This window comes from Macaca thibetana, chromosome 9 (genome assembly GCF_024542745.1).
Source record: "Macaca thibetana thibetana isolate TM-01 chromosome 9, ASM2454274v1, whole genome shotgun sequence".
Lineage (NCBI taxonomy): Eukaryota > Metazoa > Chordata > Mammalia > Primates > Cercopithecidae > Macaca > Macaca thibetana.
The window spans coordinates 98,587,841-98,615,486 of NC_065586.1; the positions used below are offsets into that span (position 1 = coordinate 98,587,841).

A 27,646-nucleotide genomic window follows, 5' to 3' on the forward strand; every position below is an offset into this window, starting at 1 on the left:
GAGAAGTGATTAATCAGGATATCTGAGCATGGGTCTTGGAAACTGCATTGTAATAAGCTCCCGGCCTTTTTTTTTTTTTAGACAGAGTCTTACTCTGTCACCCAGGCTGGAGCGCAGTGGTGCAATCTTGGCTCACTGTAACCTCCACCGCCCGGGTTCAAGTGATTCTCCTGCCTCAGCCTCCTGAGTAGCTGGGGTTACAGGCGCCTGCCACTGTGCCCAGCTAATTTTTGTAGTTTTTAGTAAAGACGGGGTTTCACCATCTTAGCCAGGCTGGTCTTGAACTCCTGACCTCGTGATCCACCTGCCTTGGCCTCCCAAAGTGCTGGGATTACAGGCGTGGTGTAAGCCACCATGCCGGGCCAAGTCCCTGGCCTTCTTATTCATGTGACAGTTTTGAGAATCTTTGATTTCAGGGATGTTGAGAGCCACTCCTGTCATCTGGAGTTGAGTCTCACCCATGGGCTAGAGTGTACACACGAGTGGGACCTTCCTTCTGTTTTTGAACTTAGGCTGTGGTGTGATCACCCTTTGCTCCGCATCCAACTGACAGGCTGGGACTTGGGCTATGTCCTGGACAAGGCTGGCTGGTGCAACGATGCCCTCTAGAGGATGGATCAGGCCCAGTCACCACCTCAGATTCAGGGCCTGCTACTCTTCGTCTTCCCACTTGGCCCTGGTGACAGACAGATAACAGGCCCAGCTGATGTGTCTATCGGAACGACTTTATTTCAGTACACTGGGCCCCACCAGGCAATGTAGTTTGTGCGAGGCTGTGCGAGGGACAGGCTTGGGCTAAGAGAAGGGAGGTGAGTTGGTTAAGCGCACTGCAGTCCGCGGGGCGCTACATTGCTTTCACACATACCTGCTGCTGCGGCCCACACCTGGCAGGGGCCTTTGGTCATAGGATGGTGTGGGGGAGAATACTGTGTGAAGTCTGGGATTGGGATGGGTCTTGGTGTCACAGGTGAGGGTGCCGGTGAAGACAGGCTGGCACCAACTTTGCACCATCTAGGCTGAAGGCCTTTGGACCACTTCTAGGGGTCAGGCCTGGCTCCATTAGCTCCTGGCACTCTGGTCTGGCCCTCTCCCTCAACCAAGCAGGTCCACGGTCAAGAATGGCACAAGATCAGCCCAGAGGGGGCCTTCCCACCTCTACAACCTAGTCCCCTGGTCAGCTACAGTGGCAAAAGGCAACTTGGTAAATTGCAGCTTTCTCCAGTCTTAAGGGCACTGGCTCTCCAACACCCCTCCCTTGCTTAGGGGCCTCTGCCAAAGAAAAATTTTACCTCCTGTTTCAGAAAAATCTAACCAGTAACCAGCCTGTTGATTCCAGGGCAGTGAGCAAGAGGAAAAGGGAGAACGAGCCTGGTGGGAGTGTCTTTGAATGTAGCTTCCAATCTCAAATGGTCCTGCAACCTGTGGACACTGTCAGCTCACCATCAGCTGGGAGAGGTGGGACCCTGGAGGCTAAGCTTAGGTGCTGTAAACATTAGTGTAGCAAGGCAGGAGGAAGCGAGCTCCCTCTCTCCAGCCCCTAACTGAACAAACACTTCAATAAATAAAACTGTTTGAAGATGGCATTGCAACAAGAACGGATGGAAAGCGAGGACCTGGAACCAGCAGGTGCCTTAAACTCTCCCAAGGTCCCCAAAAGGGGACTGGGCTGGGAACATAAACTCTGCAGCCATTCAGAGGGAGGACTGCTCCTGCCCTCCTCCAGTGGCCGGTGTGGTCCTGTTCCCTGGTGAACACAAGGGCCTCCTGCTCTCTCCTAGATCCAGTCTCCGTAATAGCTCTTCGGGTGCTTTTCTAGCTTCCCAAACCAAAATGGCAACAAAACCAGACAGACCTCAACCCCAGCCCCAGTCCTCAGTGTGCAGTCAGGAGGCATCGATAGTGGAGTGACCAGCAAGGGGAGGCAGCAGCTGCCTGGGGCCTCAGGGCACCCTGGGGGTGGGTGTGAGGGTGGGGCCAGCCCAGCCAAGGATGGGCAGCAGCAAGGTCTCCCAGGGGATAGGTTACCTCCCTCTGTCTCCCTGTGGTAGTAAACGGAGTCCCCCACAGCCAGCCAGAGGCCACCTGAGGAGGGAGCACAGCCTTTGCCAGCGCTCTTCCCTGTCAGGAGCCAGTTAGCGGTCAACCCCAGGCCTCAGGCTGTCACCATCGCGCGTAGTTCATCGTCCTTTCTGGGCCTAGGGTCCCTGGGCCACACGGCACTCGCATGTGCGCACACACTCATATCCACACACGCACTCACACACACAGGCAGTTCCTCGCAAACACTCCGACTCAAGAAAGCGAGTTTTAAAGTGGAGTTAACTTCAGAGAGAGGTGAAGATGATGTCCCAACATTAGAAGGTTTTTCTGTGGATGGATCGGGCACCGTCTTCCTCATATTCCTTCTTGGAGACCCACATCTTCTTAAAGGTGTCCAGGGAGGCAAGGATGGAGCCCCTGGAGGGAGGAAACCCAGAGGAACCGTGTGAGAGAGAAGTGGGTGTGTGTGGAGCCTACCAGTCCCCTGGGGCCAAACCAAATGAGGCTTTTCTTTAGAAGGATGGGGTGCTGAGGGGTTATCGGTGCCATCACTTCCTGTTCCGTTCTTACTCCCAGAAGAGCTACTCACCCAATCCACGTGGAATACAGTCTCTCCTGAGGTGCAGATATCTGCAAAGGGGGCGGGGAAAGAGAAATCTGAGACTTCCAGTCCTCCCACTCCCTTTCCCTACAACGCTTCTCCTTCTGCCCATGGCGGGGGATACATTTCACACAAGCCTGAAGCTCTGGCCTCTCTGGAGGGCACTGTGGCCAGCCTCCCACTCATCTGGGGAAGCAGGTTTCCAGTCCCCACAGGTCCCAGGGAAGCTGGGGCTATTGGGCAGCCAGGGAGAAGCAGACTCCGTGGCAGGAACTGTACTCCTTTCTTTAGGATCCCTACTCTCCTCAGACAGCCAACCCCCTTCACCTGTCACTAAGGTGTCAGACTGTGTGACAGGGTAGCCACCTGGGCAGGCAGCACAGCAACATTAAGTCAGTCTCCTCTAAAGATTATAGTTTCCCTGAAAGATCATGCAGGGGGCCCTCTACCTAGTACCCTGCCTCATCTGGCTATTAGAACTGCCTTCCTTTGGCGTGAAGAGGGAGAATGAGAACTCAGCCTCCCTGTGGCAGACCTAGACCTCAGGGTCAGTGTACAGGCTGGGAACCTGGTGCTGCCTGTAGAGCCATGGCTGCCTGAAGAGCTTGGGCAAAGCTAGAGGGAAGCTACACCAGGTGGGACTCTGTCCATGGAAGCCCAATTCCACCCAGGCCAGGCCCCACCATGCTCCTACCCTGATCTTCACATCTTTTGGAGCTAGTTTCTTCACTTCACTCAGTAGCCTGTCACCAAAACCTGAACAGGCAAAGAGGAGAACTTCAAGTCAATTCTCGGGGTGCCTGGAGCCAGCAGGAGCCGAACACTTCCAGGGCAAGGGCTCCAAGAGAAAAGACCAACCTTTGAACAGGGTAGAGCCTCCTGAGAGGACGATGTTGGAGAAAAGCGTGCGTCGCAGGTCCATGTCTGACTTCTGGATGGCGAACACCAGGACCTCGTGGATGCCTTCACTCTCCTCTCCAATTAAATCTGGCCTGAAGAGCAGCTCAGGGGCCCGGAATCGGGAAGGACCAATCTGTAGGTAGGAGGACCAGCTGAAGATGTTGGAGCTGGGACCAAGGTCCCTTTGGGAGTGGGAATGGAAGAGGCCCCTCTGCACATCACTTAGTAACTAGGTAGCTATGAAGGCCAGGCTCAAGACAGACTCTACATGTTAAGAGCTTAAAGGAACAAAGATAGGGCTCCTGGAAACTAGTGAGGGGAGGCTCCTATATTTCATTCTTGCTCTGGCATTTTCCAGCCAAGAGGTCTTTGGCATCAATTCATGGATTTATTTACTCATGGAAACGTCTTCCTAGCAATGGGGGTTCAAAGGAGTGGTAACTCACCCTACACTGCGCCCAGGTGTGGTGAAGGATGGCACTAACCATCCCACTTCCTAATCTCATACTGATGTGGGACAATCCCTTAGCAGCTTCCTCCCCTCTAGCGGGAGGGAGCAAGGTTCCTGCTGCCTCCTCTGCAGGAGACAGGGCCATTCATGCTCAGGAGCTCTGCTGCTCCAGACAGAGGGTGTAAAGCTGGGGTGTCCAATCTTTTGGCTTCCCTGGGCCACAATGGAAGAAGAATTGTCTTGGGTCACACATAAAATACACTAACACTAATGATAGCTGCTGAGCTAAAAAAAAAAAATTGCAAAAAAAAAAAAAAAATCTCATAATGTTTTAAGAAAGTTTACCAATTTGTGTTGGGCCTTACTGCAAGCCATCCTGGGACACATGCAGCCCATGGGCCAGGGGCTGGACAAACTTGGTGTAAAGGGACTGGCCTGCCAGACTCCAGACCTTCATGGGGAATTCTGTTTGGGCCCAGAGCTTCTGTGGACCTAAGGGGACCGAAGAAAGAAGGCAGGCCACCTACCTCAATGGTGCTGCCATCAGGCAGGTAGTACTGAGCCTTCTCTGTCTCTAGCGTCTCATCCTTCTGGGGGTTTATGGATAGGTAGCAGGCTCTCTGCAGAACCAAGCAAGACAGTCAGGCTGGCAGGAAACCTGGTGCACACCTGGTCAAAGGCCCAGGGGAGGAATGTGCTGCTGCACAAACCTGTCTACACACTGTGATGGCCCCAGTGGTCACTATAGCTGCTGCCCAGAAGCAGGGGCAGGGAGGTCTCTGTTGGCCTTCACTGGGTGGCATTTAGCATACGAGTTCTTATCTGCTCCACCTTCCTGGTGGGCAAGCTTGGAAACTTGGCCTCTGGATCCTAGGTCTGAGACCACAACCTAAGTTCAGACCAGGCCCAGGCATCTTTCTCCTTCTACCACTCATATGGTTCTGGTCCTCCTCAGCTCAGAGGTTTCCCTATAGCCACAGGTGGCAGGAGGGTTCTTTTTACTTACAAAGACAAATGTTTTAAATGTATTATGACTTCTTCAAGGATGTTAAAAAATAAAAATAAAAAAACCAGGACTGGGCACGGTAGCTCATGCCTGTAATTTCAGTACTTTGGGAGGCTGAGGCGGGCAGATCACTTGTGGTCAGGAGTTCGAGACCAGCCTGATCAACATGGTGAAACCTCGTCTCTGCTAAAAATACAAAAATTAGTGGGGTGTGGTGGCAGGCACCTGTAATCCCAGTCACTCGGGAGGCTGAGGCAGGAGAATTGCTTGAACCCGGGAGGCGGAGGTTACAGTGAGCCGAGATCGTACCATTGCACTGCAGCCTGGGTGACAGAGTGAGACTCCATCTCAGAAACAAAACAAAACGAAACAAAACAAAACCCTATGTAATTTGCATATAAGGTACAAAAAACATGCTGAGCCTCTATGTAGCCATCACCCAATTGAAGAAATGGAAGCAGCTCTCTTTCCCCCAATAAGATGGCAGCACGTCAGGAAGGCGAATCTGTCAGTGTGAAGTGGGGGAGACCTGGCTGGAAAGAACAGGGCCTCACCAGGGACCCTCAGGTAGATGCTTCGCCTGGCTTTACTGGCAGGTGACCAAGGTCTTGGATGCTATGCTCCCAACCCCCACTCCATCCCTAGGCCCAGGGGACAGCACTTACTTCTTTTATGGCCTTGACAATCTCAAACTCAGAGGATGAGTGGAAGTCGTAGCCCTCCTTACGCAGGTAGAGGCGCAGGAAGCGAGAGACGTCCCGGCCCGCGATGTCGATGCGCATGATGGAGTGGGGCATGGCAAAGCCCTCATAGATGGGCACAGCATGGGTGACACCATCCCCAGAATCCAGCACCACGCCTGTAGTCCTGCCTGTGGCATAACTGAAGCAAAGGGGCAAATCGTCACTCAGCACTGCCTCCTCACGCTGGGAAGAAATACACTTCTTTTTAGAGTTCAATGTCAGCTAAACTAAAGCTTGGGCCTGCCTCTCTCCAGGGGCTGTAGAATGGACTGGGTACTAAGGAAGCCCGGGTGTTGGAGCAAGCCATGAAATACCTGAACGGAAGGAGCTGAGCTTCTCCAAGTTCCCTCCCTGCACCCAGAAGAGCAGGCCTTCCTGTCTGAGATGGCCTGGCCTTCAGCTGCTTCAGAGACCCAGCCTAGGGCCAGTTTTAACTCTCTAGACAAAAGGCAAAAACCCTCAAATGCCAACAGGGGCCAGGCAGGAAAAGTAAGAGTAAAGAAAAATAAGAATATTTTTCACTTCCATAAAAAATGAAGGCAGGAGAAGACCCTGCCTTACTGGTTTGAGAGCCTGGGGACCTTTGTCAGCCTCCTTCCAAAAAAAGGCAAGTGAGGCAACTGACCCCCTGCTCAGGGCGGGGAGGCCAACAGAGCATGGGCGCGCTGTGGGGAGGGTGGGTTTGCCAGCCCCATCTCAAGTGGCAGCCGCTCTTTAGCTCTAGCTGATTTTTGCCCTGTGGGAATGTGTGCCCGGCATTCCCAGATCTTCCCATTGTTTCAGAGAAGCCAAAAATTTAGATTTTGATGGGACAGCTCTTGATTTTTAAATGCTGGCTCACGATTTGTTAATGGGGTCAAATAAATCCCATGTGTAGGTCACTCATGGATTATCTCTGCCGTAGACCTCATCCTGGTATGAGGTGGGGTAGGAGTGTGACAGGAGCCATGGGGGATGGGAACAAGGACTGTGGTGGCATTCGGATCATGGTTGTCTCAGCAGCCTGGCGGAGCAGCCGGCCACAGTAAGTACTGAATAATAAGCGGACACATTACAGGGGCCTCCGGGAAGAGCTGCTGCAGCATGTGGCTGCCTCAGCAGGCCCAGCCAAGGCCTTGGGGACCAAACCCACTAGGAGTCCTAACACTGGCATATGGTTAATAGCAGCCACATATCCTTCTTTGCTTTCAACTACGAAGCCTAAGCGCTCAGTTTCAGCAAAAGCCTCTCTCTCTTTCCTACCATCTTTAACCTTTCCCTAGCAGAGGGGGCTCAAGTTACTCTGAACCATCCCAGAGGGGAGTCAGCCTCAGCTGTGCCAAAGGACTGCTTTCCCTGCAGGGGCCGGGCTAGCCAGCTGCTACTCACAGGCTGAGTACAGCTTGCATGGAGATGAAAAGAGCGGGCACATTGAAGGTCTCGAAGAAAACTTCGGCAGCTCGTTCCCGGTTTTTGCGTGGGTTTAAAGGCGCCTCAGTCAGGAGCACAGGATGCTGGTGAAAGGAGCCCGGGAGACAATGAGGCCAAGGACAGATTTCCATCTTCATTAGTCTTGGGGGAGAAGACCCTGCCTTGCTGTTTTGAGAGCCTGGGGACTTCTGTCAGCCTCCCTCCAAAAAAGGCAAGCTGTGCCTGTCACCTATCCCTACCCAAGTAGGTTTCTCAACTTTTCAAGTTAATGCCCCCTTTAAAATTTCATTCTGTCCTCAGCTGTGCCCCCCAACTCCCCTCTTTGTCCTCCAAGATTGTTATACAGGCCCCTGTGTCTACTGCATATCCAACTGTCAAGAAGATTTTGTGAAACTCTAAATTCCTGCCGCAGACCAGTACCAGTCTGTGACCTGTTAGGAACTAGGCCGCACAGCAGGTGAGTGGCAGGTAAGTGAGCACTGCTGTCTGAACTCCACCTCCTGTCAGGTCATCAGAGGCACTAGATTCTCATAGGAGTATGAACCCTACTGTGAACTGCGCATGTGAGGGATCTAGGTTGGGCACTCCTTATGAGAATCGAATGCCTGATTATCAGAGGTGGAACAGTTTCATCCCGAAACCATCTGGCTACCCCAGGCCCCCACCCCCATGGAAAAATTGTCTTCCAAGAAACTAGTCCCTGGTGCCAAAAAGGTTAGGGACCACTGCTTTAAAAAAAACTGTCTGAAAACAGCCAGGCACAGTGGCTCACGTCTGTAATCCCAGCACTTTGGGAGGCCGAGGCGGGCAGATCATCTGAGGTCGGGAGTTCGAGAGAGACCAGCTTGATCAACATGGAGAAACCCCGTCTCTACTAAAAATACAAAATTAGCCAGGCATGGTGGTGCATGCCTGTAATCCCAGCTACTCAGGAAGGCTGAGGCAGGAGAATTGCTTGAACCCAGGAGGCGGATGTTGCGGTGAGCCAAGACCGTGCCATTGTACTCTAGCCTGGGTAACAAGAGTGAAACTCTGTCTCAAAAAAGCAAGCAAACAAACAAACAAACAAAAAACAAAACTGAAAACATCCCACCTGCACCTGGAAATTGATACACCTAGTCTGCACCTCTCTGCATTTTTTTTTTTTTTTGAGACAGGGTCTCACTCTGTAACCAGGCTGGGAGTTCAGTGGTGCGATCTTGGCTTACTACAAACTCAGCACCCCCAGGATCAAGCAGTCCTTCCACCTCAGCATTCCAAGTAGTTGGGACTACAGGCATGCATGATTACACCCGGCTATTATTTTTTCGTATTTTTAGTACAGATGGTGTTTCGCCATGCTGCCCAAGTTTGTCTCGAACTCCTGAGCTCAAGAGATCCACCCAAAGTGCTGGGATTATAGGTGTGAGCCACAGCGACTGGCCTCCCTTTGCATTTTTGAATGGAGAGTTACTTCCTCACAAGTTAACAAGCACAGGCTGTACACAGTGGCTCACGCCTGTAATCCCAGCATTTTGAGAGGTGGAGGTGGACAGATTGCCTGAACCCAGGAGTTCGAGACCAGCCTGGGCAACATGGCAAAACCTTGTCTCTACAAAAAAATACAAAATTGGCCAGGTGCCATGGCTTATGCTGTAATCCCAGCTACTTGGGCGGCTGAAGCAGGAGAATCATTTGAATCCGGGAGGCGGAGGTTGCAGTGAGCCTAGATCACGCTGTTGTACTCCAGCCTGGGCAACAAGAGCAAAACCCCACCACACACACACACACACACAAATTAGCTGGGCATGGTGCGGGGGGTGGGGCTGAGATGGGAGGATTACTTGAGCCCAGGAAGTCGAGGCTACAGTGAGCTATTGCACTCCAGTCTGGGCAAAAGAAGTTAATGAGCACAGGCTCTGAATTCTAAAAGACATAGGTTTGAATCCCATCTCTACCCTTTGTTCACTAGGTGACCTTGGAAATACAACTTGGCTCTTCTGAATTTGTTCCCTTGTTTGTAAAATGAGATAATACTACCTATATCTCATAGGAATGGTGTTAAGATTAAATCTGGCCGGGCGCGGTGGCTCATGCCTGTAATCCCAGTACTTTGGGAGGCCGAGGCGGGCACGAGGTCAGGAGATCAAGACCATCCTGGCGAACATGGTGAAGCTCCCTCTCTACTAAAAATACAAAAAATTAGCCAGGCGAGGTGGCGGGCGCCTGTAGTCCCAGCTTCTCAGGAGGCTGAGGCAGGAGACTGGCGTGAACCTGGGAGGCGACGGAGCTTGCAGTGAGCGGAGATCGCGCCACTGCACTCCAGCCTGGAAGACAGAGCAAGACTCCATCTAAAAAAAAAAAAAAAAAAAAGAAAAAAGATTAAATCTGAATATGCCTGAAAAGCAAATGGCTCCAGTACTCTTGGCAGTGATCATCATCCTCCTCATCATCTCTTAGGGTAGGAGTTTCATACAGCTTTGCATACCCTACAGGAGTGCCCTACACACAGGATCCTCACCTCCTCTGAGAAAGTCTGCAGCTGGTCCTTAGAATAGACATATTGCCAGATGCGTTCCATGTCGTTCCAGTCCTTGACGATGCCATGCTCCATGGGATAGCGGATTGAGAGCAGCCCTCGGTGCTCCTGGGAAAAGAGAACAGGACTTGCAGCTGCAGTCAGGCTCTGCCCAGGACGCTGCTCTCCCAAGACTGAGCAGTGCAAGCTGAATCCCTCGCAAAGAAGCCTTAGCTTCCTGAGCTCCCACCCTGCTGTCCTTGCCCAGGGCTAAGGGTAGGCACTCATTCTCCAGGTCTATATACTGTTTGCTGCAAACTGCCCTCATTCCCGAGAAGCCGGCAAAGCAGGGGGCTTCTGCATTTCCATGGCCCCTCAGGTGCCTCTAGGGCAAGTGGCAGAAGGCACCTTCCTCAGTGCCTGGTTCCAGGACACAATCTCCTGGCTCCCACCTCTGGGCCTCAGTACTTGAAGCCAAGGATGGCAACAGCGATTCTGCTGTTCTGCTTACGAGAGGCTGCATGAGGGCTCTGCCAAAGCTGTATGAATTAACTCATCCCTAGGGTACCCCAGCCAGGATCTCCCCACTGAATATTGTTTGTGAAAAAAATAACTAACAATTTGATCACTGACAAGGCAGTGACAGAATGCAGAAGACAACAGCCCTGTTTTCTAGACTGGTCTCAGTGTTTCCCAAAGTGAGGTCCCAGGTATTTCTTCTCCAAGACCACAGGCTATTCCTGGGAAAAATAAACCACTAGACCTAGGATGAGAGAATCAAAAGGGAGATTTTAAGAGAAAGTTGCCCCTTTTACTTCTGGTTGTGTCCAAATGTTGGGACACGTTCCATGTGGTGAATAATGAAGGTCCTCTGCTGGCTTGAGGCTTTTTCTGTAGGCCTGGGAATTACCTCGGCTTTGGGACCAATGAAGATGTCACCTTCAAGGGCTCCTGCCATGACACGAACATGCTTGGGTCGGCCGACACTAGGAAAGATAGTGAAGAGGACCATCATTTTTCATTTCATGACAGAATACAGGAAAGATGTATGGATGTACACACACACTCAAATTCTACTGAGATTATCTTCCAGGAGTGAGGTCACAGTTGATTTTGATTTTCTTCTTTATACTTTTCTGTATTTTCCACAATTTCTAAAATGAACATGTATTATATTATTTATATATTATTTCATATTTTATATTTATTATAAATTATGAAAACACATTTTTAGAGTATTCAATACCTTTAGTTCTTTTCTTTCTCCAGTGTATGTACAGACCAAGAAAGATGAGGAAATGAGAATTTCTAAAGGAGTGATTAACTCAAAACATTTTAGTGTCTTTAGTCCCCTTCCCAGGATCTCTATGTAAAACTGTGATGCTGGGCTGGGCTCGGTTGCTCACACATATAATCCCAGCACTTTGGGAGGCCAAGGCAGGTGGATCATTTGAGGTCAAGAGTTTGAGACCGGCCGGGTGTGGTGGCTCATGCCTGTAATCCCAGCACTTTGGGAGGCTGAGGCAGGCGGATCATGAGGTCAGGAGATCGAGACCATCCTGGCTAACACGGTGAAACCCTGTCTCAACTAAAAATACAAAAAATTAGCAGGGTGCAGTGGCGGGAGTCGGTTGAGGCAGAAGAATGGTGTGAACCCGGGAGTCGGAGCTTGCAGTGAGCCAAGATTGTGCCACTGCACTTCAGCCTGGGCGACAGAGTGAGACTCCATCTCCAAAAAAAAAAAAAAAAAAAAAAAAAAAAAAAAGAGTTTGAGACCAGCCTGGGCAACATTAGCTGGGAGTGATGGCACATGCCTGTAATCCCAGCTACTTGGGAGGCTGAGGCACGAGAATCACTTGAACCTACAAGGCAGAAGTTGCAGTGAGCCGAGATCGCGCCACTGCACTCCAGCCTGGGCTACAGAATGAGACTCTGTCTCAAAAAACAAAAAAAAACTGTGATGCTTCAGATCGGACAGATAGCCTCTTCCTTTCCCTCCCCCTTTAAGCCCTTCCTGTAAGCCTCTGTGTTCTTCTCCTGCCTGCAGTCTCTCTCCCTTAGGAGGAAAGTTCTGAGAACTCCTCATTAAGATGGTAGAAGGGCTGTAATCCCAGCACTTTGGGAGGCTGAGGTAGGCAGATCACAAGGTCAGGAGATTAAGACCATCCTGGCTAACACGGTGAAATCCCATCTCTACTAAAAATACAAAAAAATTAGCCAGGCATGGTGGCGGGCACCTGCAGTTCCAGCTACTCGGGAGGCTGGGGCAGGAGAACGGCGTGAACCCAGGAGGCGGAGCTTGCAGTGAGCCGAGATTGTGCCACTGCACTCCAGCCTGGGCAACAGAGCGAGACTCCATCTCAAAAAAAAAGATGGTAGATGGGTTAAATGTTAATCCCCAGCCTGGGTGATAGGAGAATTTTAAAAGGAGGGCTCCACCAAGAGGCAATCATCCAAAGCAATGAGTTACCAATGATAAAATTTTTTAGCAACAGATAAAATTGCATTTTTAAAAAGAGGCCTCTGATCTGTGCCTCTCAAATTGTACCATGTAGACAACTGTTTTCCTTTATTGACTCCAAACCCAGCTCCTCTCCCTCATAAGGCTGGACCTATAACAAAGCTGATGAACCTCCAAAACGTCTAAGCTACAGAATGACTTACTAGTTTGGAAAGCAGTATTTGGGGATCTGATCACCAGCAAAACCAGCTTTAATCACACCGGATCCCTGAGGAAAGAGGAGAGAGAATGAGGAGTCAGAACTATCACAAATAAAAGAGGAAAAATACATTATATGGTGCGATTTTTATTTAAGAAAAGAAAGTGGCCAGGCGCAGTGGTTCACAGTTGTAATCTCAACACTTTGGGAGGCAGAGGTAGGCGGATCACTTGAGGTCAGGAGTTTGAGACCAGCCTAGCCACCGTGGTGAAACCCTGTCTCTAGTAAAAATACAAAAATTAGCCGGGTGTGTTGGCATGCACCTGTAGTTCCAGCTACTTGGGAGGCTCAGGTGGGAGAATCGCTTGAACCTGGGAGGCAGAGGTTCCAGTGAGCCAAGATTGTGCCACTGCACTCCAGCCTGGGTGACAGAGTGAGACTCTGTCTCACAGGGAAAAAAAAACCCCCCAAAAAAAACCCTAATATTTGTATATAATATATACATTTATTTGAACCTAGAAAAAAGTGAATGCACACCAAAAAAAGGGAAGTAGAAATAGGATAGCGAGGAGGATTCTCACTGTATACTAAACCATATTGTGTGATTTTTCTGTAGTCTCTGACTTTTCTACATTGAACATGTTTTGCTTTGGGAATTAAAAATACTAGTAATAAAGGGAAGAAAAAGATAGAAAACCTGGGGAAAGAAGAAAGTACCTAGAAGCATCAAAGGAGCCAAGTTCAGGAACTTAAGGTGGGAAAAGCACGTGACTCCTTGTTACACCAACGAGGGGCGCTTTTAACCTACATTCCTGGCTCAGGCCTGAACTCTCCCAGGGCCTCTGTGACAGACACCACCATGAGCACTGTCATGCTTGAAACGGACTCCCATGGAACACGTGCTGTCTGGTTCTTATTGCAGGGGCACAGCACTATGCTTTGGGAGATTTTTGTTGTTGTTTTGTTTGTAACTATGCTTTCCTTTTACTCCTTGGTCTCCTGATGGTAAAGAAAAGCCTCGTCTGAGAAGAGAACCACAGTCCTGCTGCTCCAATACTTGGTATGTTGAGTGAGCTGTCCAGAAAAGAATCTAAGTTCTCCCAGCATCTCAGGTACCACCCAGGGCCCAATCAATGTAAACATTGACTAGACACAGAGACCAACCCTGTGCAGGACAGATGTCAAGGCTTAATATTGCTTGTAGATACACCCTGTCCTCTTCCGTGTTTTTTTTTTTTTTTGAGACAGAGTCTCGGTCTGTCACCCAGGCTGGAGTGCGGTGGCACAATCTCGGCTCACTGCAACCTCTGCCGGCTGGGTTCAAGCGTTTCTCCTGCCTCAGCCTCCTGAGTAGCTGGGATTACAGGTGCATGCCACCATGCCCGGCTAATTTTTGTATTTTTAGTGGAGACGGGGTTTCACCATGTTGGTCAGGCTGGTCTCAAACTCCTGACCTTGTGATCCTCCTGCCTCGGCCTCCCAAAGTGCTGGGATTACAGGCATGCCACCACACCCGGCCTCCTCTTCTTAACTCTTCTACCACCACACCTGATATCCTCGCCTTTCTAACCCAACATGGTTTGCAGCTGCACCTGTAGCTGGGGCAAGCCTTTTCCTGCTGCCTGTTGACCACTCTCCTGGGGTGGAGTGTGGTATTTCCTGACCCCACTCTGCAAGCATTGAACATACCAGGAGACGCTAAGTAGCCAAGGTTATCTGCACCAAAGGCTTCCCAGCAACATGCCTGCTTCCCTCCTTGTTTCTCTTATTCCCACTCTTCTGCAGGAAGAGGGGGAATGAGACTGGCCATCTGGTGCCTGCCTCTGGCAAGACAGAGGTTGGTGAAGGAAGCAAGTGGTTAAAGGAAGCCGGGCATGGTGGCTCACGCCTGTAATCCCAGCACTGTGGGAGGCCGAAGTGGGGCAGATCACATGAGGCCAGGGAGTTCAAGACCAGCCTGGACAACGTGGTGAAACACTGTCTCTACTACAAATACAAAAATTAGCCGGGTGTGGTGCTACACGTCTGTAATCGCAGCTACTCAGGGAGGCTGAGGCAGGAGAATCACTTGAACCCGGGAGGTGGAGGTTGCAGTGAGCCAAGATCGCACCACTGCATTCCAGCCAGCGAGACAGAGTGAGACTCCATCTCAAAAAAAAAAAAAAAAAAAAAAAAAAAAAAAAAAAAAAAGAAAAAAAGAAGTGGTTGAAGGGCAGAGAAAGTGCTATGAGAGGAGAGGAGGGCAGCCAGTACTCTAAGGGAGCAGGAACCTTTGCCAACAGAAGAGAGTGAAAACAGAAGACAATGTGCAAACTCATTGGTCTGGGCAGTACAACAAGGAGCCTGGAAAAGGTGCAGCTGTCAAGTGAGCTGAAAGACTGGGAAGGAGGGGGAACTTGCCTACAAACCCAAGGGCTCTGAGAGCAAGGCACGGACAAGCAAGAAGGGAACTCCTAGAACTTGTTTGCTCAGGCTTCCAATGATTGCTCACTGCCTTCATCTGGGTGTGGTGATGCCAACAGACTAATTGGGTCTCCTGGCAGAGGTTAAAAACAAGAGAGGATGAGATCTGTCCTTCAGACCCTGGATATTTTTAAGAGATGATTTTCCTGGGTATTTGATTTTTAGTTTACTAGCAAAAGGACTAGAGTCTGGGTAAATAGGCAGATTATGAAGTCAGATTCATTTTTTCTTCTCTGTCCTTCCTAGCAGAGTATAAAAGGCCCAGTTCAAATATCACCGCCTTCCTCCTGAAGAAAAATCCCCAATTGGAATGAATCTTCCTATTATTTTACAGCAAACTGCCATTACCTGCACCATGAGGTGGCATGCACTTCATTCTGCTTTCTATTACAATGTAAGGTTTCCACTTTCGTCTCTTTTCAGTCGAAGTTCCTTAAGGGTAAAGTACATTTCGGCAGTATCTGGCATTTGCTGGGTACTCAACGGATGCTGGCTGAGTAAAATTAAAATCAAGTGCAAATGACTGGCAGATAGAACCTAAAGTATGGAACCTGAATGACCAGCTGAAATGACAGAAGCCCCAGGCAGAGGTGGTTCAGGAAAGGGGAAAGCAGCACTGGGAGTGATGCACAAGGTGGAACCAGACCCAGCGTGTCCTTGCAGCCCCAAAGCAGGCCTGCCAGGTCAGTCATAGGGTGAAGAATCAGTGGAGAATGAGGAGCAGCTGAGCTGCCTCGATTCTGCTCAAGCCATACAAATTCTGCTAAAGAGCATACAAAAGGGTTATGTCCATTTCTTTAAGAGTATTTACAACTAGGAACTGTGTACCTGGCAAATAAGCTGCCATTGTCTTTGTTATTCACTCTGGCAAGGCCAAATGAACATGCCTGGTAGAGGCTTCTTGAGTAGTCTCAGCTGGGTGTGGTGACTCATGCCTATAATCCAAGCACTTAGGAAGGCTGAGGCGAGCAGATCACTTTGAGATCAGGAGTTTGAGAGCAGCCTGGCCAAAATGGAGAAACCCCATCACTACAAAAAATACCAAAAGGCCAGGCATGGTGATTTTGCCTAGGAAGATTGCCTGAGCCCATGATGTCAAGACCAGCCTGCACAACATGGCGAAACCCTGTCTCTACAAAAAATACAAAAATTAGCTGGGCATGGTGGTTACGTGCCTGTGGTCCCAGCTACTCAGGAGGCTGAGGTCGGAGGATCACTTGAGTCTGGGAGGTCAAGGCTGCAGCAAGCTGTAATTGCACTGCTGCACTCCAGCCTGGATGACAGAGTAAGACCCCGTCTCAAAACCAACCAACCAACCAACCAACCAAACAAAAAGTATGGCTGGGTACAGTGGCCCACGTCTGTCACCCCATCACTTTGGAAGGCAGATGAGGGAGGGTTGCTTGAGGCCAAGAGTTCGAGAGACCAGCCTGGGCAACATGGCAAAACCCCGTCTCTACAAAATATTTATTTTAATTTAATTTAATTTTTTGTTTTGAGATGGAGTCTGGCTCTGTCACCCAGGCTAGACTGCAGTGGCATAATCTCGGCTCACTGCAACCTCCGCCTCCTGGATTCAAGCGATTCTCCTGTCTCAGCCTCCCGAGTAGCTGGGATTACAGGAATGCACCCCCAAGCCCGGCTAAGTTTTGTATTTTCAGTGTAGACAGGGTTTCACCGTGTTGGCCAGGCTGGTCTCGAACTCCTGATCTCAAGTGATCCACCCGCCTTGGCCTCCCAAAGTTCTAGGATTACAGGCATGTGCCACCATACCTGGCCTACAAAATATTTAAAAATTACTCGGGCGTGGTGGTGCGGGTCCATGGTCCCTGCTACTTGGGAGACTGAGCCCAAGAGGTCAAGGTTGCAGTGAGCCATGATCTCACCACTGCACTCCAGACTGGGCGATAGCGTGAGCCTCTGCCTCAAAAAATATATACAAAAAAATTAAAATAAGGCCAGGCGCGGCCGGGCGCGGTGGCTCAAGCCTGTAATCCCAGCACTTTGGGAGGCCGAGACAGGCGGATCACGAGGTCGGGAGATCGAGACCATCCTGGCTAACACGGTGAAACCCCGTCTCTACTAAAAAAATACAAAAAACTAGCCGGGCGAGGTGGTGGGCGCCTGTAGTCCCAGCTACTCGGGAGGCTGAGGCAGGAGAATGGCGTGAACCCGGGAGGCGGAGCTTGCAGTGAGCTGAGATCCGGCCACTGCACTCCAGCCTGGGCGACAGAGCGAGACTCCGTCTCAAAAAAAAAAAAAAAAAAATTAAAAAAAAAAAAAAAGCCAGGCGCAGTGGCTCACACCTGTAATCCCAGCACTTTGGAAGGCCGAGGCGGGTGGATCACGAGGTCAGGAGACTGAGACCATTCTGGCTAACACGGTGAAACCCCGTCTCCACTAAAAAACAAAAAATTAGCCAGTCAAGGTGGTGGGCGCCTGTAGTCCCAGCTACTCGGGAGGCTGAGGCAGGAGAATGGCGTGAACCCAGGAGGCGGAGCTTGCAGTGAGCCAAGATTGCGCCACTGCACTCCAGCCTGGGCGACAGTGCGAGACTCCCTCTGGAAAAATTAGCTGGGCATGGTGGCATGCGCCTGTAGTCCCAGCTACTCAGAGGCTGAGGCAGGAGAATCTCTTGAACCCACGTGGGGGAGGTTGTAGTGAGCCGAGATTGTACCACTGCAATTTAGCCTGGGTGACAGAGAGAACCTCCGTCTCAAAAAATAAAATAAAAATAATAAAAATAAAATAATAAATACAATTTATTTATTTATTTATTTTGAGACAGAGTCTCGCTCTGTCGCCCAGGCTGGAGTGCAGTGGAGTGATCTTGGCTCACTGCAAGCTCTGCCTCCCCAGTTCATGCCATTCTCCTGCCTCAGCCTCCCGAGTAGCTGGGACTGCAGGCGCCCACCACCACGCCTGGCTAATTTTTTTCGTATTTTTAGTAGAGACGGGGTTTCACCGTGTTAGCCAGGATGGTCTCGATCTCCTGACTTCGATAAATACACAAATTTTTAAAAATCAGACTATCTGGCAACACTAGGTCCATATTCCTGCATGGGGACAATTGGATAGAAATGAGAAGCAGTTAACACTTTGGTCAGGCAATGCTCAATTCAATGCACCTTTCAGATTTCCCAGTCTGGAAGAGGTGCCTTTCAGGCTATTCTCTCTTTTCTCTTTTGAGTATATTTCCATTCCTGCTTGGCCTCTGCAGGCATTGAGTTTGAGATCCCTATTCTAGGCATTTCCAGCCACTAACTGGTGACATTTCTTCTTCCACATAGTATCTGATTTCTTTTTTACCCTCAGAGGACTTAGCTCAGTGTGAAACACATCCTTGGCTTGCAAAATACATGTAATTGAACAGTGAAAATATCTTTATAAGTCACCTCTTTTTCACCTTTTCTGTCAAGCTAGGGATGGATTCCTGCTGAAGCTGTACAACCAACAACCTGAATATCACAGTGCAAGTGACAGTGTTAGATAAATACATTGACTTCATTTCCTCAGCTAATTCTAATGTCCCTAAAAACTTAAGTGAATCAGCATTAGTAGGATCAGAAAAGATGATGACAAATTATAAAAAAAAAAATTTCTTTTGAGACAATTAGTGAAATCTGAACATTGACTAGATAACTAATAAGATTAAGGGGTTCTTGTTAATCTAATTAGGCATGATAATAGCATATTGATTATGTTTTTAAATGAGTGTGGGGCTGGGCATGGTGGCTCACACCTATAATCCCAGCACTTTGGGAGGCTGAGGCGGGTGGATCCTTTGAGGCCAGGAGTTCAAGACCAGCCTGGCCAACATGGCAAAACCCCGTCTCTACTAAAAATACAAAAATTAGCTGGGCATGATGGTGCGTGCTACTCAGCTACTCAGGAGGCTGAAGCAGGAGAATAGCTTGAGCCCGGGAGGTGGAGTTGTGGTGAGCATCACTGCACTCTAGCCTGGGCGACACAGTGACTTCATCTCAGAAAAAAAAAAAAAAAAGAATGTGGGAGAGGGAAATGGGCAGGAATGTAGTTGAAAAGATTGGCCAAGAGTTTGATAACTGTTACAGCTAGGTGATGGGATATATGGATGTTCCTTACACTATTCCTTCTCCTTTTGTATGTCTGAAATTGCTATAATAAAAAGAGGTAACAGTAAGATGATAGCACTTAAGTAAACTTTCAAAACACAAACAGCACACTCCCCTGCCTAACTTAAATGCATATGTACATAAAATCATGGATGGATCTAGGCATGGTGGCTTGCTCCTCCTGTACTCCCAGCTACTTGGGAGGCTGAGGCAGGAGGTTTGCTTGAGCTCAGGAGTTTGAGGCTGCAGTGAGCTAGGACTGCAGCACTGCACTCTAGCCTTGGTGATAGAGTGAGACCTCATTTCTAAAAAAAAATTTTCTCCTGACTTATCTTCCTGAGTATAAAAGGAGGACAATTTTATGATGATGGTTGTTTTGGGGGTTATTTGTAAAATAGAGAGAAAGGATAGGGTTGCCAGGCACAGTGGCTTATGCCTGTAATCCCAGCACTTTGGGAAGCTGACGTGGGAGGACTGCTTCAGCCCAGGAGTTCTAGATCATCCTGGGCAACATAGGGAGACCCCATTTCTACAAATTAAAAAAAAAAAAAAAAAAAAAAAGGCCGAGCAGGTGGTACATGGCTGTAGTCCCAGCTACTTGGGAGGCTGAGGTGGGAGGATTGCTTAAGTTTGGCAAGTTGAGGCTGCAGTGAGCTTTGATTGTGCCACTGAACTCCAACCTGCGCAACAGAGTGAGACCTTGTCTCAAAAAAAAAAAAAAAAAAAAAAAAAAAGATAGGGTTGTGGAAGTGTACAAAGAGTCTTCAATTATATCTGTAATGTTTTATTTCCTTAAAACATGAAGGTGGATGGGAACACTAAAGCAAAAAAAATACTGAAGGAAATATGGCAGCATGTCAATATTTATTAAATCTGAGTAGTAGACACATGCTACCTGGGTGCTTGTTATATACCACACAGAATTTTTCTGTATGTTTAAAGTGTCTCTCTGTTCTTTTTTTTGTCTTTTTTTTTAAGGGGGCTGAAGCAGCACAACATCCAAAGCAAAACAAACAAATGCTTAGCTTATTGTTGAACTTCTGAAAATCCTGCATTTAGGTCCATATAGTCACAAAGACAGTTTTAAGTTTGACAAGAATGTTGATCCATTTTAGGTTTAGGCAAAACTGTAAACTTAGAGGTTGTTTGTTTTTTAAAATAGGCTGGAGTGAGGTGCACGAGCTCACTGCAGCCTCAAACTCCTGGGCTCAAGTGATCCTCCCATCTCAGCCTCCTACAAGGGCATGCCATCAAGCAAGCCTGGCTTATTATTATTTTTTTTTTTTTAAGTAGAGATGAAGTCTGACTGTGTTGCCCAGGCTGGTCTCCAATTCCTGGGCTCAAACGATCTTCCAGCCTTGGCTTTCCAAAATGCTGGAATTACAGGAGTGAGCCACCACATTTGGCCTGGATCTTTCAAAGATTTGAGTTTCAGAATAAACATGGTATTCTGATCAAAGTGTAGTCCTCAAAATGTGGCCTAGGAGCTGCTCTTATCTTACCCTATTCTCTATGGTATGTCTTTGGGAAGAAATAACTTATATTTAGGTTTAAAAAATACCTATCATCGGCCGGGCGTGGTGGCTCATGCCTGTAATCCCAGAACTTTGGGAGGCTGAGATAGGCGGATCACGAGGTCAGGAGATCGAGACCATCCTGGCTAACACGGTGAAACCCCGTCTCTACTAAAAAATACAAAAAACTAGCCGGGCGAGGTGGTGGGCGCCTGTAGTCCCAGCTACTCAGGAGGCTGAGGCAAGAGAATGGCGTGAACCCGGGAGGTGGAGGTTGCAGTGAGCGGAAATCCGGCCACTGCACTCGAGCCTGGGTGCACTCCCAGGCTGGCGAGACACCGTCTCAAAAAAAAAAAAAAAAAAAAAAAAAAAAAAACCCCAAAAAAAACCTATCATCATAAAGCTTCTTGGGTGATTTAAAAAAAATACCTATCACTTTATTGTTGTCATTAAAGCACACACCTACCTGCTCCTCCATTTTCCTCATTAAATTCTGATGCAATGACTTGATGCCAGAGTAAGATGAAAGGAGTGGTCACAATTGTCTTATGATTGGGAAAGGCTGTGAACCTAATGGGGTTCTTTCCCTGCTTTCTCTCTCCTGCATTCTTTTGATTACACTCTTCTTAGCTCATAAATAAAGTGTAGCAACATGTTAAGCTATGGAGTTAACATGGCTAGTGACACATTATTCTCATTATATATAATAAGTTGTCTCAGATATTTCAAATAATGTGTCCTATACATCTACCATCTTGAAAATAATAAAAACAAAATGACCCCCAAAAATGTCAAATAGCAAGAACTACCCGAGACCCCAAATCTAAAAATGTGGCAGATATTCAGCAAATACTAATAGGAAAATGACTTAAGTTTCTCCTACTTCACCTTTTGGCAGAATTATTGGCATAATAAAGGACATGTTTTCCCAGAGGGGAAAAAAAAAAAAAGACAAGTCGATTCTTTAAATCTTGAAACTAAAAATGCATCACTGCTGTAATGCATTTCCAAACATACTACCAGGAAAGAGAAAGAAAAAAACTAAGAAGCATTAGTGTAAGTGATATTAAAGAAAATTGTTGGAGATGGAACTCCTGCCTAGTAATTCAGGAAGCAAAGGAGCTGGTGGGATGGACAGGTTGTTCCTTCTGCATTGCTGATGAAAACAGGAAATTGAATTTCTATATATTTTTCCTTTTTACAGCTAAGAAAAAGGCAGAAGAAGCACAAAGAGCCTGGCTAAAGACAGAAATCATAGTGCTCTCTGAAAATCAACATCAAGAACAAAAAGTCCTACTCAATTATCTGCAGTAACTAACTAGAGAAAACTCCCCATCTTTTCTTTATTTAGGAATATCTTTGTTACTTTGATAGAGATATTAAGTCATTCATCCAATCACCCATCAATTCAATGAAAAAACATTTATTGAGCACACAGAGGTGCCAGACCCTAGGTACTGTGTGTGTATGGAGAGAAGTGGGTGAAGTGAGACTAAAGAAATATCATCTTTCTTAAATTTTTTCTTTTCCAACACCACTAAACCTGTGGGGGAATATCATCCTTTTCCACAAGGATTTAATAGTCTAGCGAGGGAGACAAAAAGAATCCTCTAAAAAATTAGGTATCTGGGTTGGGTACAGTGGCTCATGCCTGTAATCCCAGCACTTTGGGAGGCCGAGGCGGGTGGATCATTTGAGGTCAGGAGTTTGGGACAAGTCTGGCCAACATGGTGAAACCCCGTCTCTACTAAAAATACAAAAATTAGCCAGCCGTGGTGGTGCACATCTGTAATCCCAGTTACTTGGGAGTCTAAGCTGGAGAATCTCTTGAAACAGGAGGCGGAGGATGCAGTGAGCTGAGATCGCATCATTGCACTCCAACCTGGGTAACAAAGCGAGATCCTGTTCCCTCCACCCACCCCCCCACACCAAAAAAAAGAGGTGTCTCTGCCAGGCACGGTGGCTCAGGCCTGTAATCCCAGCACTTTGGGAGGCCAAGGTGGGAGAATCGCAACAGCCCAGGAATTTGAGACCAGCCTGGCCAACATGGTGAAACCCTTCCTGCAAAAAATACAAAAATTAGCCAGGGGTGGTGGCGCGTGCCTGCAGCCCCAGATACTCGGGAGGCTGAAGCGGGAGGATCACTTCAGCCCAGGAGGTTGAGGCTGCAGTGAGCTGTGATCGCACCACTGCATTTCAGACTCAGCAACAGAGCGAGACCCTGTCTCCAAAAAAAGAGGGAAAGAAAGAAAGAAGAGAGAGAGAGAGAGAGAGAGAGAAAGAAAGAAAGAAAGAAAGAAAGAAAGAAAGAAAGAAAGAAAGAAAGGTGTCTCATTGAGCTCAATCCTGACCCTTTCCAGGAGGAATAATAACAAAATAATAAAAACAAAATACCCCTGAAGAGAAGGAAAATTTAACGAAAATAACAAAAATATCTTGGAAAAAGCGAGCAACTTGGAACTGGATCTGTCTGATGACTGGCTCAATTCCTAAGCTGGATGGTTTGAAATCTGTTATTTAACATCCTTGCATACACTGGGGATAGTAATTCCTATCTACCTAACAGAGCTGAAGCTTAAACGAGAACACTGTAATATGCCTAAGGTCCCAAGAGCTGAATCAACAAAGAGAATCTGACAGTCAGCTTACGACAGAGGGAACGGATAGTTTTACTGCAATGGAGGGACCTACAGGGGCACAGAAAGGTATCAATCTGTGGGATCAAAGCTTTGAATCGAAGGCAGAAATGCAGTCGTTTTACAATTTTCTCCTTTCCCCCCAAAATAAGAGCAGTATTTAGATTCTTTCTATTGGTCACTATTGATGCTTCTGCATGGTGATGCTGGCAAAAGGGATGACGGATAAAGTACTGGATTTAGGGCACCTCTGCTATGTGACCTTGGTCTCACGTTACGTCTTTGCGCTTCAGTTTTCTCATCGGTAACACGAGGATCAAAGTTCCTTTTAAACTATGCGTCCAGTTTTTGTGAGGATCCAACTCGAATGTATGTGAAAACGCCCTGAAAGCGCTACAGCGCCAGGCAAATATTAAGTTTGGTAATTTTTTTCCCCTAAGAACTAGGCGTTCCGAAGAGGAAGACAACCTCTCTGCTTGCTTTGTCACTCTCCTTTCTTCTCGACCTTTATCAACTTTGTAATTTATAATCACAGTAATAGCTGACATCCTACAGTAGTTTCTGGCACCAGATTCTCGGGCCCCACCCAGATCCACACTACCAAGCCTCCCCGCCTGCTGAGACCGAAGGAAAACTTAGCCTTTCTCCACCCGCGGGCGGGCCCTCGCCTTTAGGCCCCACCACCCAGAGTTCCGGAAGCCAATCCCCACAGCCCTGGAGCACTGCCCCGCCCCTTCAAGAGGGGAAACAATATGGCGGCCAGGAAGAACGGCAGGGGCGCGAGCCAATCACCGCAGAGGCCTAGCCTCATCCGGCAAGGCCCAGAGGCGGGATCACTGGCCAAGATGGACAGCCAGAGCAGCCAATAGGGCGATCGGAAAAGGGTGAGAGGGCGGGCAACAGGCTCTCACACAGCGGTTAAGGCCCCTAGAGCCAAGGGCCCAAGGACCGGCTTGGACTATCTCTTTCCTCTATCCACTCCAGAGTTCTCCATCCCACTTTTGCTGGCTGGCCGCCTTGCCTTCGGCCTATATGATAAGGGGAGGAAGGAGGCGGCGGTGGCTGAACGCGCCTGACAGGCCGGGCCAGTGACAAAGAGCCGGCGGCTCAGGCTGAACCCCGGGAAGCGATCCTTTCTAGGAGGAGAGCCCAAGTCCCCTTACAAATGGGAAAGACGCAACTCACGTTGTCGATCACGACAGGCTGGTTGGCGATCACATCGTAGGACTCCATGGCAGAGGAATCTCTCCTTCTGGGGAAGGAACTGCCTAGCCGGGTCCGCCGCTAGCGCCACTGACACGCATGCGCAGTCTAGCCGCCGGCTCAGGGAGGCGAGGGAGCGGCCCTACCTCCCCTCTGAAAAACTACAATCCCCAGCATGCTTTGCGCCTGGGTTAGCTCTCTAGGTTGCTTTGTTGCCCGCCTAATTTAAGACTGGGAGTCGTATTTCCAATGCACAGTACCCTGGGATTTGTGGTCTCCCTAGATTAAACAGCCAGAGACACAGGTTGATGGTCATGTTGCATGCCTGGATCTGTAGTCCCTTTGAAGGAGTTCGCAGTGCATACTGAGGCGTATAGTCTTCTTGAGTACTTGTCTGTAGTTCGGTTTGGATTGGTCGTAATTCATGGATGTTTGGATTTTGCAGATCAGTCCTGCCACTCCCCACAACGTTCCCTTAGACAATATAAGGTTCTCATGCTTTTATTTGGGTCTATAAGACTAATAAACATCTCCTAGCACCTCACACTCTAACGAAAAGGAAATGTTAACACACGTACGCGACAGGACATATTCCTACAACATAGGAAAACAATTTAAATTGCATAAAATTAGCTTTAAGGAAAAAACCTGTACATTGTTGTTGCTTTTTGGGTTTTCTTTTTTTCTGCATAGGTGTAAACTTTATAACAGGCTAACATTGATCCGAGGATTGGCAATTGGAACTACTGGTATAGGTAATCTTTTGGTCATTAAAACATCATCTAAGGGTTTCAGGAACTGCTCTAGTATCTCTTTAATTTTCATGAGGAGCTAGAATTGGCATTGACGGTTGAGAAAGTGGAGGTGAAGAGAGGTTATGTGTCACTGCTTTCAAATGAGCCCAGTGCATTTTTTTCTTTGGATTATGTTCTTCCCCAGCCCCCTTCAAATTGCAGGAACCTTTTTGTCAATAGCCCTAGAAAATATTAGATTTATTATAATCTATTAATATTAACGCCCCATGGATTAATGAATCAATCCATTGTCAGATTTATGTTTAAATCCTAGTTAGCAGCGCGTCAGCAAAACAGTAACAAATCCTTTGTTGGCGCACTTCTTGGTGCTTTCGTGGGACCCTAGCACCTCAGAGGGTGCTCAGCATCTCTAAACTTGGGTTCCTCCTAACACTAGGGGGAGACCAAGAGCCTTGGGACACTCCCAACACGGGGGGGGAGGGGCCTATTGTCAAGTCACGCCGTCTCTGCCTGTGACTAGCACAGACACTAGCCAATGGGTGCTTGGATAGGGCGCGCCGGCGCCCCGCCTTCCTGAGCGCCCCGCCGCCCCGAGGCACCCTCTGGCAGACTCCGCGGCGGCGACAGCCTGGGCGGACAGTGCGCCGTGCGCAGGCGCGGAGCTGGACCTCGCTGCAGCCCCCATCGCCTCGGGGAGTCTCACCCACCGAGTCCGCCCGCTGGCCCGTCAGTGCTCTCCCCCTCGTTTGCCCTCTCCAGTTCTCCCAGGGCCTGCCCTACGCGCCCCGATGGCGGAGCTGCGGCCTAGCGGCGCCCCCGGCCCCACCGCACCCCCGGCCCCTGGCCCGACTGCCCCTCCAGCCTTCGCTTCTCTCTTTCCCCCGGGACTGCACGCCATCTACGGAGAGTGCCGCCGCCTTTACCCTGACCAGCCGAACCCGCTCCAGGTTACCGCTATCGTCAAGTACTGGTATGCTCTGGGCCGCGGGGAGACGGACAGGCGCGGGCTGGGAAGGGTTAAAGCGCCGAGGGCGAAGTAATTTGTGGGAGGCTGGGAGGAGGGGTAGAGAACGGTTAAAGCACTTGGAAGGAGGGCTTCCTGCTGCGAGGGAAGGAGTTAAGGCTCAAGTTGGGAATGGGGACAAAGGGGTTAACGGAGCCTGTGGGTAGTGAAGGGTTAACCGGGTTTAGGAGAATAGAGTGAGGACTAGGGGTGTGTGTAGGAGCAGAGAGGGGAACGGCATGAGCGAGAGAACTGTAAACGTGGTGAAAAGAGGGGGCGCCTGTAGGGGGTCATTAGTGGGCGAGGGGAAGCCAAGCGGGGGCGGCAGAAGTGGGATGGGAGAGGCGAGGCGGAGCCTGGGGAGCATTTGAGAGGGTTTTGGAGGAGCGAGGCCGGAGAAGCTCAGAGGGCAAGAGACTGCATAGGATGGCGGGCGGGGGGCGGTTCGGGGGGCCCGGGGCTCTCCTGTTGGAGGTAGGAGGGCCAAAGATGAGGGCCTGGTGCTTGTGGAGAGATGAGGAGGAGGTCTCCTTTTGATACCTTCCCGATGAGCTCAGACGTCGTATCAGGGTAAAGCTTTTGCTTTTGAAGTTTGACGGAGCAGCTCTTCCTGATAAACTTCTTGCTTACTCTGCACTGTTCTCTTTCTCCGTGCAGAGCTTCCTCCTAGCTCTGCAGCGGCTTTGCTTTAGGACATTAGGTAGAGAGAACCATGGTTTGGTTTAGGATTGAAAGGGACCACAGCTTCCCACCTCCATTTGGAAATAGATGATGGAGACCCTGGGACTCCAGCAGGGAGGAATTGTGCAGTGGGACATAAAGAGGAGCTTCTTGACCATGGCCTGCAGTTTCTCCGGGGAGCTGAGAGTAACCCTCAAGTAGCTTTAGGGTAGGAATGGTCTTTTCTAATTTCCCATTCCTGTTTGCAACCTGTTTCTTCCTGCAGCATTTGGGCAAAACAGATGTTCTGGGGACTCTGGAAAAGAACCTGTCCTCATGGTCTTGCTGGACCAAAAACAGATACTGGTTGAAACTGTCCAGGACTACATTCATGCAGGCATTGTGTTAGATGATCTTCAGTGAGTCCTGAAAGATGTTCGGCAGCTGCTTGGGGTGTAGCCAAAGGGTAGACCTGAAGGGGCAAGTGGACATCTTTGCTGGTTACCTCTCCTTTTAGAACTGAGTCTCCCTCTTGGTGAAAACCTGTTACTTCCCCTGGACATGGATTTCAGTAGGCTGTGCAGGGCTGAGGCCAGCTGCCTGCGTCAACGGGAGGATGCCAAGAGGCCAACAGCGTGGAGGGCCTGGGGACCAGCCACCTGCTGTCTAGGAAGGGTTGTAGGGAACAGCCTCCTCTGTTGGAGTAGCCAAGAGGAGGTAGAACTGGTGTCACAGTCCTCTCTGGCTGGCAAACAGTTCTCTGGTTGAGAGGAGTTGTTGAAGAGTGCTTCTGAGTGGAAAGCAGCTCTTGCTAGCTTAATGACCCATTCTCATTGTGCCTTTATATTTAACTATTTGTTGTGATGAACTTGTTGTCATGTGTCATGAGAAAGGTAGGCCTGGGCTGGGCACGGTGGCTCATGCCTATATTCCCACCACTTTGGGAGGCCTTGAGGATCCTTTGAGGCCAGGAGTTCGAGAGCAGTTTAGGCAACATAGCCAGACCTTGT

The 27,646-nt window shown here is 49.0% G+C and overlaps 3 protein-coding genes across 12 annotated transcripts in view; 1 reads left to right on the forward strand and 2 right to left on the reverse strand.

Moving 5' to 3' along the window:
- The window catches only part of CUEDC2 (CUE domain containing 2), a 335,540-nt gene that overhangs the window by 53,933 nt on the left and 253,961 nt on the right, over positions 1–27,646 (reverse strand). The gene's annotated exons all lie outside the window — the stretch shown is intronic.
- ACTR1A (actin related protein 1A) lies at positions 705–25,807 on the reverse strand. Its single transcript, XM_050804167.1, has 12 exons — positions 25,804–25,807; positions 24,201–24,276; positions 12,313–12,377; positions 10,559–10,634; positions 9,652–9,777; positions 7,110–7,234; positions 5,664–5,880; positions 4,520–4,612; positions 3,500–3,674; positions 3,336–3,397; positions 2,630–2,670; positions 705–2,457 (listed from the first exon to the last, which is right to left on the reverse strand). The coding sequence occupies exons 2-12, from the start codon at positions 24,246–24,248 to the stop codon at positions 2,355–2,357; spliced, it is 1,131 nt and encodes a 376-aa protein (XP_050660124.1). The 5' UTR covers positions 24,249–24,276; positions 25,804–25,807; the 3' UTR covers positions 705–2,354.
- Positions 25,588–27,646, forward strand: part of SUFU (SUFU negative regulator of hedgehog signaling) — a 133,318-nt gene continuing 131,259 nt past the window's right edge. For all 5 annotated transcript variants that reach the window (XM_050804147.1, XM_050804149.1, XM_050804151.1 and 2 more), the window contains exon 1: positions 25,588–25,943. In XM_050804147.1, the coding sequence (XP_050660104.1) occupies positions 25,762–25,943 (182 nt within the window). In that variant the 5' untranslated portion in view covers positions 25,588–25,761. The remainder of the gene's footprint in view (positions 25,944–27,646) is intronic.

Excerpts from the sequence above, each read along its gene's own strand:
- ACTR1A (XM_050804167.1), bottom strand. The coding sequence starts at position 24,248 with ATGGAGTCCTACGATGTGATCGCCAACCAGCCTGTCGTGATCGACAAC. Across the intron at positions 10,635-12,312 it reads AAATACTGCTTTCCAAACTA|TGTCGGCCGACCCAAGCATG; the intron begins GTAAGTCATTCT and ends TATCTTTCCTAG. Across the intron at positions 5,881-7,109 it reads ATGCAAGCTGTACTCAGCCT|TTATGCCACAGGCAGGACTA; the intron begins GTGAGTAGCAGC and ends CCTTTGCTTCAG.